General features: G+C 44.6%; 1 protein-coding gene across 1 annotated transcript; it reads right to left on the bottom strand.

Annotated features, from left to right (window-relative positions):
* Positions 1 to 543: 543 nt before the first annotated feature.
* On the bottom strand, positions 544 to 1,742 carry nkx2.2b (NK2 homeobox 2b). Its single transcript, XM_075459779.1, has 2 exons — positions 1,547 to 1,742; positions 544 to 1,067 (listed from the first exon to the last, which is right to left on the bottom strand). The coding sequence occupies exons 1-2, from the start codon at positions 1,740 to 1,742 to the stop codon at positions 544 to 546; spliced, it is 720 nt and encodes a 239-aa protein (XP_075315894.1).
* Between the last annotated feature and the right edge of the window lie 11,474 nt (positions 1,743 to 13,216).

The following is a 13,216-nucleotide window of genomic DNA, read 5'->3' as shown; positions in this document are numbered from 1 at the left end:
TTAGAAACTTATTAAAACAGTCCTATAAAACACACATTTACAGGAAACAAACGTCTGAAAAAGGCACATTTAAACCTCGATTTATTTAGGATATTAATATTTATTATTTGTTCACAGGATAAATAATCAGGATGAGCGTTTTTCTTTTTAAATAAAGACATTTTAAAATGGTCAAATCTGCAGCTTCAGCACGAGCTGGAATCAAAGCACTCGCGTCTGCTTCAGCTTTTATTCTTGGCATAAATATCCAGTTGATGCAAATCCACTCACAGGTCAACATCATAAATAGATTTATAAAACACGGGAAGAGAAAAGTTGTGATTAAAAGTGACGTTTCTGCAGCAAAGCGCGTGCTGGTTGGATCTGTTCCGGGATCCGCTTTGATAGTTTTTAGACGTGTTGCGCGTCTAGGTGGGAAAAAAAAAGTTTGTTTTTTTCTGAGATAATAAAAAATGAAAACGCATGCGACACATCCGAGATGCGGAGAGGAAGCAATCCCACGCAGTCCATCATGTCTCCTCAGTGTAAGTCAGGTCTGGGGCCTCACCAGCTCCAGTAAATGTGCGCCAGCGGCTGCGCCCCCGGGTGCGCCTGCGCCACTCCCGGGTGCTCCGCGCCGTAAGACGCATGCAGCAGCGGGGGGTAGGCACACAGAGGCAGGCTGAGCCCGGACCTGAGTGTCGCCTCCAGGTCTTGCGCCATGATCTGGTCGCAGGGCTTCCCGTCCCGCAGCAGAACCGGGATGGAGACGCGGCGGGCCGGCGGCAGCTGCAGCGCCTCGTGGCTGCGCTCGGCGCGCGCTCGCTTCATCTTGTAGCGGTGGTTCTGGAACCAAATCTTCACCTGGTTCGGCGTGAGGCGCACCAACCCGGCCAGGTGCTCCCTCTCCGGCACGGACAGGTAGCGCTGCTGCCGGAAGCGGCGCTCCAGCTCGAAGGTCTGCGCCTTGGAGAAGAGCACGCGCCGCTTCCTGCCGCGCGGCGCCTGCCGCTCCGCGTCCGGACACTCATCCGTGGAAAGCTCCGGGGATTTCAGATGGGTTCGGGACTCTAAGGACAGGTCGTGCACTGCAGAGCGAAATGAAAAGTAATCAGATTACTCTCAGAACACCGACACAAAAAGACACTTTTTAAAGTTCAGTCTCTGAATGAGCTGAAAGTTTATTTAGCTGCCCTCATAATGAATTACATTCAAACTAAATATCAGTAATAACTGGAACTCTTTGTCAGAGGTGGATGGGTGGTCAAATAATTACATAATCGATTAGAAATCCAAATTCTGACAATAAAAGATCCAGTAATGCGCGCGCGTGTGTTGATGCTCGAACAGAAAAAGACAAACAATAATTTAAAGTAACTTTGATTAAATCACAGAAACTGAAGCAGCATTTAAAAAATAAAACAATCTGAGGTCAGTGAGACATGGATCCATAAAATGTGCGTGATCACGCACAAACAGGAGAGCTTTGTGAAATCAGATAGTTCACCAGGAGGATGAATTTCACTTCTGAAACAACAAAAGTTCTCACATGAACAATGAAGGTTACCGGATGAGCGGCTCCACCTGCCCAAACTCCGGCCGCTGAACGCGGGTTGCTGCGAGCTTTCCGAGCCCGGACCCTCCGCTGAGGCCCCACGGGAGATCTCCTCCTCTGTCCCGGACCCGCATCCCCCGCTCGGTTCCGGAAGATCCAGAATGTCCCGGACAGAAAATCCCGTTCTTGCGTTGGTCCCAGATGGCATTACGCAAAAAAAATGAGAGACAGGAGGAGGGGGGGAAAGTTCCCGGTTTGTGCGCGCTGCGGCCCGTTAAAGAGGAGCAGACTGCCGCGGGATCCGGTCCATTAATGCCGCTGAAGGGAGCGGGAACCCGGAGCTGTGCGCACGGGCCGACCGGAGAGGATTTAAAACAAAAGGAGGGGTGCGCATCCGTCCTTTTAACGGCTCCTGCGCCGGTTAAAAAGACGGAGGCGGGTCCCGAGAGTCAAGTGGCTGAGGGTGTGAAAAAAGAAAAGAAAAAGCAGAGCAGCGGAGCTTCATGGAGGAGAAGAATGTTTAATGATGAGGGATTAGTGGGAAAGAAGCGACACATTCACATTTATTAGAGCCACTGATCCGCTTCTTATTTACCGAAGAAATAAAACATCCTGCGGCTCCAAAAGCGCTGAGAAAACACCCAAATGCTCCAGGCCGCAGTCTGCTTAACATAAAAAAGATCTGAAAATGGCAGCTATATGCAGTTTATTATAACCAAAAGAATTAAACATTTTGAACAAACATAAAAAAGCAAATAAAAACATTTTAGAACCGGTAACTTAATCAATTCATAATTATTTTCCATCTTTCAGGCATGTTTTCATGATTCTTTTACTTGATTTCTCCATCATGTGTATTAATATGTCTTGAAAGTGGCTCTAAAGTCAGTCAGAAAACGATTCTTAATGTGTAAAAAGTCCCCCTGAAATAAACTGAAGTTACAGGAATGCAAAGTGAAAGTGAAACTGAAGGAAGGAGCCTGAGTCTCTGCAACATTTCAGCAGATTATCAGGACGCAGGAGGCCTGTGTGAGTGTTTGTTGTTTGGATCAACTGAAGCAGCAGAGGAAGAGTCGCTGTTTGCACGGCCAACACCGCAATTCTCTAACTTTTCATGTGTTTGACTCCATTTTATTTAAGCTTTTGTTCCTCGGCCCGAACAGCAGTTCATTTCTGCTTTTTGGTGTATTTTTACACACTATTACGCTGCTTTATTTGAGCTTAGAGGTAAAAATCCAGCCACAAACTGACAGTAAATCAACATTAAACTGAGAGTTTGGGTTTAACACCAGTTTCCATCTTTCATATCCTCCTAACTTATAAAATTGAGCTTAAATAGAGTCTGATTTGATGTTTTCTGCTTTGCGTGATGTCTGATTGTGGCAGAAAAAGTTCATTTTTCCAAACAGAATCATCTTATTTCTAAAAGCTTTGATTGATTTATGTTTTTAAATCGTGTTAATAAGTCGTTTCTGAGCGTTTGTGCTTTTCTAATCTAATCAGAGGATGCAGAAATCAAGCAAGCGGATGCAGTTTGATCGGTGTTTGGTGGGAGGACTCTTTACCTCGGTGACATGACAGTGAAACCCTTCCACTTCTGATACTCCCACACATGTGAGAGCGAAACTGCACAAAGTTACCACGACGTGAAGAAAACCCCCAAGAAGATGTGAAAAAGAAAGTCAATTTTCTTTCAATTTCAAGGTTTCAAAAATTAGAACATGATAAGAATAAATAACCAGATCTTAAAATGAGGTAAACATGCTCAGTCAGCATGTTAAAGGTTAAAGGTCACCCCAAGGTCAGAAACCCAAAGAGCTACATCTCAGACTCTGCAGGCCTCAGCTAGCATGTTAAAGGTTAAAGGTCACCCCAAGGTCAGAAACCCAAAGAGCTACATCTCAGACTCTGCAGGCCTCAGTTAGCATGTTAAAGGTTAAAGGTCATCCTAAGGTCAGAAACCCAAAGAGCTACATCTCAGACTCTGCAGGCCTCAGTCAGCATGTTAAAGGTTAAAGGTCATCCTAAGGTCAGAAACCCAAAGAGCTACATCTCAGACTCTGCGGGCCTCAGTTAGCATGTTAAAGGTTAAAGGTCACCCCAAGGTCAGAAACCCAAAGAGCTACATCTCAGACTCTGCAGGCCTCAGTTAGCATGTTAAAGGTTAAAGGTCACCCCAAGGTCAGAAACCCAAAGAGCTACATCTCAGACTCTGCAGGCCTCAGTTAGCATGTTAAAGGTTAAAGGTCATCCCAAGGTCAGAAACCCAAAGAGCTACATCTGAGACTCTGCAGGCCTCAGTTAGCATGTTAAAGGTTAAAGGTTAAAAAGGTTAAACATGGCAGCACAGTTTAGGTTTGCAAAGCTGCATCTGAACAAACCACAAGACTTCTGGAACAATGTCCTTTGGGCAGAGCAAAGTGGAGATGTTTGCTCAGAATGCACAGCAGCACGTTTGGAGGAAACCAAACACAGCATATCAGCACAAACACCTCACACCAGCTGTCAAGCACGGTGGTGGAGGGCTGATGATCTGGGTCTCCAGACTCTATAGGCTGAAGTTTTGTTTGATATTTAATGACAAAAAGAAATGAGCCGAGCGGATCTTAGTGGGGGTTCAGATTGATACATCATGAATCTGATTATCTGACATGTCTCTTTTAAATTCAGTAAATATCAAGACATTATGTCAAAAAACAGTGAAGAAGCACCTGGAAACCTTAAATCTAATTTCTGTTTAACAAATCTTCCAACTCTGAAACATTTATCAGAACTGAAGGTAATAATGAGTCCAAAGTTGAGCCTTTCTGACCTTTTTTTTCCAAGGGAAATTTTTCACCACAAAAATTCTGTTATTATCAGGGCTGAGCAACAATTAAAATCTTTAATCTAATAAATCACATGATTTCCCTGATTAATCACGATTAATCGCATTTGTACGCAGAATCCAAAAATAAATCCAAAAGTAGTGTATAGCTTTTAGTATTTAGCTTTATTTTAAATGTGCTGCCATATGAATGAAAGTGCCATAACATTTGTTGTGCAAACACACTTTTAACATCAGCATCTTTCTGTAGTTTTTATGTAGAAGCCTCGCTCCACTGTCTGTTTCCTTGAATGACTTGCTGCTATCAGTTGTGTGTTTTGCCTTTAAGTGATATTTTAGACTGGAACTACTACGCTGAGAAGACAATTCAACTTGGCAGTGTTTACAGATGACTTTGGTTCTGTCGACTCCGCCGTCTGGAAGAACTTTAACATGAAAATGGCCGAGTAAAAGTTCCGTACCCTTCTCCATGTTTGGTGGATCCGCTGATTACTTTCTTTTCCTGTTCCACAGCAGACAGCAGCAGACTTTTACAAAATAAAAGCCTGTGAGCAACAGACTTTTACAAAATAAAAGCCTGTGAGCAACAGACTTTTACAAAATAAAAGCCTGTGAGCAACAGACTTTTACAAAATAAAAGCCTGTGAGCGACAGACTTTTACAAAATAAAAGCCTGTGAGCGACATACTTTTACAAAATAAAATAAATAATAAAACCTGCGTTAATGCGCGATAAAATATTTAATCGGCGTTAAATAATTAACGAGTTAACTCGCCCAGCCCTAGTTATTATGTAATAATGAAGGAAAACTGAGGCTTTGCAGCCTTGTTAACATAAACTGTCCCTTTTTTTTTTTATTTTAGTTTAAATTTAATTCATTATAAGAGGGTTCGAAATCATCTTCCTATTCTCAATCTGCCGTTTCTGGACATAAATGTTTCTAGAAATGAAAAATCCAAGTAGAATAATTCCTCTTTTTGCGGAGGCAGGGGTTGCATTTGTGCATGTGTGTGTTGGATCCTGCTGGGTGGTCGAGCTCTGCAAACACACGACGAGTCGATGGCCACAAAGAGCTCACAGCCCCCACATTTATCCCATTTATTCCCCCCGAACACTTTCTAATGGACGCACACGCACACACACACTGCTGGGAATACATGTGAGGCTGCTGGGAGTTGTCATGGCATTCAGCCGGCTGCCTTCAATAGAGCGTCCTCTATATTCATGACCACACACAAACACACAGCCAGCAGTTAACCTGCTCCCAGTGGTCAGCGCGCACCATTATCTGCCGTTTATTCACTCCCAAGTAAACGAATAATCATCATTTCTGATAAAAATCCTGGAACAGAACTCTGATTCCTGTTAAAACTGAAAATGGAAATAACTGGAAAGGATGGTGACGAATTATAAAAGCTAAACTGAAAATAAGTGGCATGATTTAAAATAAAACAAACACAAAACAAAGGCAAACGCAACGCAAAAACACTGATAAATCTGTTGGAAATGAAAAGATTCATGAATTAAAATGAAAATCAAATGACCATCAACATAAGTGATACTAAATAAAATGAATACTTTGGTAAAATAACAGGAAATATATGAAAAATGTGTGAAAGAATCAGATCAAAGTATCCAAAGACGATCATTTAACACGTGGATCAGTTCAACAGGAAATCAATTAGAAATAAAAATGTGTAAAATGAATAAAAACGATAAGAAACAAATAAAATAGATGAAATCAAAGCTTTGCTGAGCGGATGCAGGTTCAGTTTCCCTCATTTCTCCGCAGATTATTGAAACAAAAACATTTCAGAGCGTGTTCAGAAGCTTCTGAAAGACATTTTTATCTTTTTAAGAACATATTTCAGTTCTTCTCCAGGTGGAGAGAGGGGGGGGGGGGGACTCACCCTCTGAGCATGCTGAGTAGATTAAACACACCTCTCAAATCTGAAATATAATTTTAAAAAGAATCGATACAATCTGTTCCAACTGATGTGCTGTTTTTGTGCCGCTTTCACTCAAATTTCGGCTTAAATTTATTTGAAAATCATTGTTTCTGTCCAGTTTCTTTGGATATGAGACAATAAAAACATGAACAAGTGAAGAGTGAAAGTTCTGCTTATATTTGGATCATAAATCAAACTGTAAATGATCAGTGACGTCACTCAGCTGCAGATCGAACCAGAAGTTCCTAAATTATGAATTTATAAAACCTTTTACAGACTCTAAAGTCTCTGCTGGATTCAATCTCAATGCTCGTTGCTGCTCAACCCTGAGGTCAGACTGCCCCCTGCTGGCGTGTAGCAGAACTGCAGGAAATGGTTCAGATCAATATCATCGATCCAAACTGATTCAAAAAGCTGCCACACGGAGTCCAGATGTTAGAAACTCTCCGTGTTATACATCCAAAGGGAGGGCAGAGGCGCAGGTGCTGTTGGTGTGAAAGAAAGAGTGTTCTTCCTGATTTCTCTGCTGAAAAGAGGCTGATATTCTCCTCATCTCTCTGTGATCAAAGCTTTATGTTCTGTTTTCCAGTGTTTCAGAGCTCCAGAAAGAAGGATTGTTGTTGAGAAAAGCTTCTCTTTGTGTTGTTTCTCCTGCGTTTGCCTTCTTCCCTGAACTGTCACCAGTTGCTGCACATCTGGACAAACGAGATGTTTTATAAATGGATTACTTTGTGAAACTGAAGCTAAAGTGTTGCTTCGGGTCGGTGCTGGTTAACAAAAAGGAGAAATCAGTCTCACAGAATGGATCTAAAAACAAAAGAAGACTGTAACAAAATGAAAGATTCGCCCAATGATGAACACCTAGCAAATAATAACTGAGTGTGGATGAGAGTCTGGTTCAGTTTAGATATTTAAAACGGATGTTTCTGTACCAACTTATTGGACTTTCAGACTAAACACTACCAACAATGGCGGCTTACTTAATCTCCAGTCAAGGTGGAGGAAGCAGCCGGATGTGCCAGATGTGCAACATCCCAGCTGGCTGCAGCCTTAAATAAATGAGTCTTATTACAGCAACATGTCCTCAAAAGTTTGGTTTGTATCTCAGGATTTTCATCCAGCATCCGGCTGATAAATCTTTGTTCAGCAGGAAGCTCCATGAAGCAGCTTTTAGTGGTTAAATATTGGATGGGTAACTTTATATTTCTTAACCCTTTCTGGTATCATTTGCATCTGTCGCCCTCTGGTGGACATAATCTGTAACTACATTCTCATCGTATTTAGTTTCTGTTTAAATACAGCTCACGTGATCAGGTGTAACATCTGTTCTAAGTTGGGTTGAAACGGGAAAAAAAGATCGATATTAACACCTTCCAATGTCTGAATGGAAATAAAAATCATTATTTCCTCATTTAATCTATCATTTTTGCAGCATGTTGGATTTCTTTTTGCTCTGCTGTGTGATTACTGTGAGTAATGTAAAGTAGAAAACTACCTCATACAGCACATGTTATGTTCTCTGGTTATTCCCACAAAAAGCACAATAAGGAAGATGACTTGGAAGCAGAACATGCATATTCAAAAAATAAATTGGTGTAATTGTGTAATTTAACCGCGAGGGGGCGGTGTTTACCGATAATCACAAACTAATGATGACGTGGCGTTTGACTCATCAATCAAAGTGATCAGAACTCGTTCAAACACAAATGATTTATCAATCTAAATGAGTCGGACTCTCTGCATGAATCAGGGTGTTTCCATAAATATGAAGTAAAATCTACATTTTAAAGCCTTTTACTAAAGTCTAAAAAGAGCATAAGATGATTGATTTATGCAATAAATTAATACTTTTATTACTATTAATATCATTATTGTTATTATTATGATTAATAATCTTGGGGACTTGGAGTAAAATTCTAGTTTTAGGATGTAGATAGATTTTTTAAGTCCTTATGTGTCATTTTCCTCAGTTATTTTCCTTAATAATCAGGTGACTGGTTAATATATAAGTGATCAAAAACAAGTGAAATATGTAGAACATTATTCTCTGTCGCCAAAATGAAAATATTCTGACGTTTCTTCTCTATAAATGTTAATTTTATTATAAAGGAAATGCTCATGTTGAAGATTTGGGCTACAGAGGGTTGGTCAGGCTAACCCTGATGTCACACACAGCGTCAGCAGCTAACTGATGTCACAAACAGCACGGCAGCTAACTGATGATGTCACAAACAGCATCAGCGGCTAACTGATGATGTCACACACAGCATCAGCGGCTAACTGATGATGTCACACACAGCGTCGGCAGCTAACTGATGATGTCACACACAGCGTCGGCAGCTAACTGATGATGTCACAAACAGCGTCGGCAGCTAACTGATGATGTCACACACAGCGTCGGCAGCTAACTGATGTCACACACAGCGTCGGCAGCTAACTGATGATGTCACACACAGCGTCGGCAGCTAACTGATGATGTCACACACAGCGTCAGCGGGTAACTGATGATGTCACACACAGCGTCGGCAGCTAACTGATGATGTCACACACAGCGTCAGCAGCTAACTGATGATGTCACACACAGCGTCAGCAGCTAACTGATGATGTCACACACAGCGTCAGCAGGTAACTGATGATGTCACACACAGCGTCAGCAGCTAACTGATGATGTCACACACAGCGTCAGCAGCTAACTGATGATGTCAAGCACAGCGTCGGCAGCTAACTGATGATGTCACACACAGCGTCAGCAGCTAACTGATGATGTCACACACAGCGTCAGCAGCTAACTGATGATGTCACACACAGCGTCAGCAGCTAACTGATGATGTCACGCACATCGTCAGCAGATAACTGATGATGTCACACACAGCGTCAGCAGGTAACTGATGATGTCACACACAGCGTTGACAGCTAACTGATGATGTCACGCACAGCGTCGACAGCTAACTGATGATGTCACGCACAGCGTCAGCAGGTAACTGATGATGTCACACACAGCGTTGACAGGTGACTGATGTCACGCACAGCGTCGACAGGTAACTGATGTCACACACAGCGTTGACAGCTAACTGATGATGTCACGCACAGCGTCGACAGCTAACTGATGATGTCACGCACAGCGTCAGCAGGTAACTGATGATGTCACACACAGCGTTGACAGGTGACTGATGATGTCACGCACAGCGTCGACAGGTAACTGATGATGTCACACACAGCGTTGACAGCTAACTGATGATGTCACGCACAGCGTCGACAGCTAACTGATGATGTCACGCACAGCGTCGGCAGGTGACTGATGATGTCACGCACAGCGTCGGCAGGTGACTGATGATGTCACACACAGCGTCAGAAGGTAGCTGATGATGTCACACACAGCGTCGGCAGCTAACTGATGATGTCACAAACAGCGTCGGCAGCTAACTGATGATGTCACAAACAGCGTTGGCAGCTAACTGATGATGTCACACACAGCATCAGCGGGTAACTGATGATGTCACACACAGCGTCGGCAGGTAACTGATGATGTCACACACAGCGTCGGCAGCTAACTGATGATGTCACACACAGCGTCGGCAGCTAACTGATGATGTCACACACAGCGTCGGCAGCTAACTGATGATGTCACACACAGCGTCAGCGGGTAACTGATGATGTCACACACAGCGTCAGCAGCTAACTGATGATGTCACACACAGCGTCAGCAGCTAACTGATGATGTCACACACAGCGTCAGCAGCTAACTGATGATGTTAAGCACAGCGTCAGCAGGTAGCTGATGATGTCACACACAGCGTCGGCAGCTAACTGATGATGTCACACACAGCGTCGGCAGCTAACTGATGTCACACACAGCGTCGGCAGCTAACTGATGATGTCACACACAGCGTCAGCGGGTAACTGATGATGTCACACACAGCGTCAGCAGCTAACTGATGATGTCACACACAGCGTCAGCAGGTAACTGATGATGTCACACACAGCGTCGGCAGCTAACTGATGATGTCACACACAGCGTCGGCAGCTAACTGATGTCACACACAGCGTCGGCAGCTAACTGATGATGTCACACACAGCGTCAGCGGGTAACTGATGATGTCACACACAGCGTCGGCAGCTAACTGATGATGTCACACACAGCGTCAGCAGCTAACTGATGATGTCAAGCACAGCGTCAGCAGCTAACTGATGATGTCACACACAGCGTCAGCAGGTAACTGATGATGTCACGCACAGCGTTGACAGCTAACTGATGATGTCACGCACAGCGTCGACAGCTAACTGATGATGTCACGCACAGCGTCAGCAGGTAACTGATGATGTCACACACAGCGTCGGCAGCTAACTGATGATGTCACACACAGCGTCGGCAGCTAACTGATGTCACACACAGCGTCGGCAGCTAACTGATGATGTCACACACAGCGTCAGCGGGTAACTGATGATGTCACACACAGCGTCGGCAGCTAACTGATGATGTCACACAGCGTCAGCAGCTAACTGATGATGTCAAGCACAGCGTCAGCAGCTAACTGATGATGTCACACACAGCGTCAGCAGGTAACTGATGATGTCACACACAGCGTCGACAGCTAACTGATGATGTCACGCACAGCGTCGACAGCTAACTGATGATGTCACGCACAGCGTCGACAGCTAACTGATGATGTCACGCACAGCGTCAGCAGGTAACTGATGATGTCACACACAGCGTTGACAGCTAACTGATGATGTCACGCACAGCGTCGACAGCTAACTGATGATGTCACACACAGCGTCGGCAGGTGACTGATTATGTCACGCACAGCGTCGGCAGGTGACTGATGATGTCACACACAGCGTCAGAAGGTAGCTGATGATGTCACACACAGCGTCGGCAGCTAACTGATGATGTCACAAACAGCGTCGGCAGCTAACTGATGATGTCACACACAGCATCAGCGGCTGACTGATGATGTCACACACAGCGTCGGGAGCTAACTGATGATGTCACACACAGCGTCGGCAGCTCTGATGATGTCACAAACAGCGTCGGCAGCTAACTGATGATGTCACAAACAGCGTCGGCAGCTAACTGATGATGTCACACACATCATCAGCGGGTAACTGATGATGTCACACACAGCGTCGGCAGGTAACTGATGATGTCACACACAGCGTCGGCGGGTAACTGATGATGTCACACACAGCGTCGGCGGGTAACTGATGATGTCACACACAGCGTCTGCAGCTAACTGATGATGTCACACACAGCATCAGCAGGTAACTGATGATGTCACACACAGCGTCGGCAGCTAACTGATGATGTCACACACAGCGTCAGCAGGTAACTGATGATGTCACACACAGTGTCTGCAGCTAACTGATGATGTCACTCACAGCATCAGCAGGTAACTGATGATGTCACACACAGCGTCTGCAGCTAACTGATGATGTCACACACAGCGTCAGCAGGTAACTGATGATGTCACACACAGCATCAGCAGCTAACTGATGATGTCACACACAGCGTCAGCAGGTAACTGATGATGTCACACACAGCGTCTGCAGCTAACTGATGATGTCACACACAGCGTCAGCAGGTAACTGATGATGTCACACACAGCGTCGGCAGCTAACTGATGATGTCACACACAGCGTCAGCAGGTAACTGATGATGTCACACACAGCGTCTGCAGCTAACTGATGATGTCACACACAGCGTCAGCAGGTAACTGATGATGTCACACACAGCGTCTGCAGCTAACTGATGATGTCACACACAGCGTCAGCAGGTAACTGATGATGTCACACACAGCGTCGGCGGGTAACTGATGATGTCACACACAGCATCAGCAGGTAACTGATGATGTCACACACAGCGTCTGCAGCTAACTGATGATGTCACACACAGCGTCAGCAGGTAACTGATGATGTCACACACAGCGTCGGCAGCTAACTGATGATGTCACACACAGCGTCAGCAGGTAACTGATGATGTCACACACAGCGTCTGCAGCTAACTGATGATGTCACACACAGCGTCAGCAGGTAACTGATGATGTCACACACAGCGTCTGCAGCTAACTGATGATGTCACACACAGCGTCAGCAGGTAACTGATGATGTCACACACAGCGTCGGCGGGTAACTGATGATGTCACACACAGCGTCAGCAGCTAACTGATGATGTCACACACAGCGTCAGCAGGTAACTGATGATGTCACACACAGCATCAGCAGGTAACTCAGGTGAAGTCTCTCAGCAGACAACATATGGACAGAAACTCACAGCCAGCAGATCAACATCTGGGCTGCAGAGACGCTCCTTCTCCAGGATTACACCATCTGTCGGTAACCAGCTCTGTAATATCACATTTCCCACGATCATCAGGAATGTTGAAACTTCCTCCTCCTTTGTGTTCCCGCTCCGGATCCTCAGCAATCTCCCCCTTTGACTCATCTGGATTCGGCGTCTTATTATTACTTGAACTTTGGAAAACCTCAAGTCGGCTGCTCCCAGATGCAAACGATTACCTCGTTGGCATGGTTACGCATCATAACATCAGAACATTCCAGTTTAGAAAAATGTTTTAAAAAGTCTGAAAGAGATGCAGAGAAAGACGAAATGAGCTGCCACTTGTGCCGGTTTTCAGGAACTCTTTGAGTTTCAAATGAAGATGCTGCTCTGCAAACAGGAAGTGATGAAGTGAGGAAGAGGAGGAGGAAGGCTCACATGGCTGCAGATCCCCGCAGGCTGCAGTCACAGGGTTGGATGGTGGAGCTTTGAGTCGCTGTGGACGGCAGCTGATGGGTGAGTGTTACATTTTTACACCATCAGCAGATGAGAGGGTGGAGATTCACACTTTGTTGCCTGATTTGGTTCGATCTGTTACCCGTTTATGGTGGAAAAGCTGCTTCAGTCAT

The sequence above is a fragment of the Odontesthes bonariensis genome, chromosome 24 (assembly GCF_027942865.1).
Source record: "Odontesthes bonariensis isolate fOdoBon6 chromosome 24, fOdoBon6.hap1, whole genome shotgun sequence".
NCBI lineage: Eukaryota > Metazoa > Chordata > Actinopteri > Atheriniformes > Atherinopsidae > Odontesthes > Odontesthes bonariensis.
Note: the sequence above shows the minus strand (reverse complement) of the source record. Positions and strands in the feature narration are given on the sequence as shown.

Bases quoted from the DNA above. Each gene is read 5' to 3' on its own strand.
- nkx2.2b (XM_075459779.1), bottom strand. From the start codon at position 1,742: ATGCCATCTGGGACCAACGCAAGAACGGGATTTTCTGTCCGGGACATT. The intron at 1,068-1,546 runs GTAACCTTCATT...TTCGCTCTGCAG, and splicing joins CAGGTGGAGCCGCTCATCCG to TGCACGACCTGTCCTTAGAG.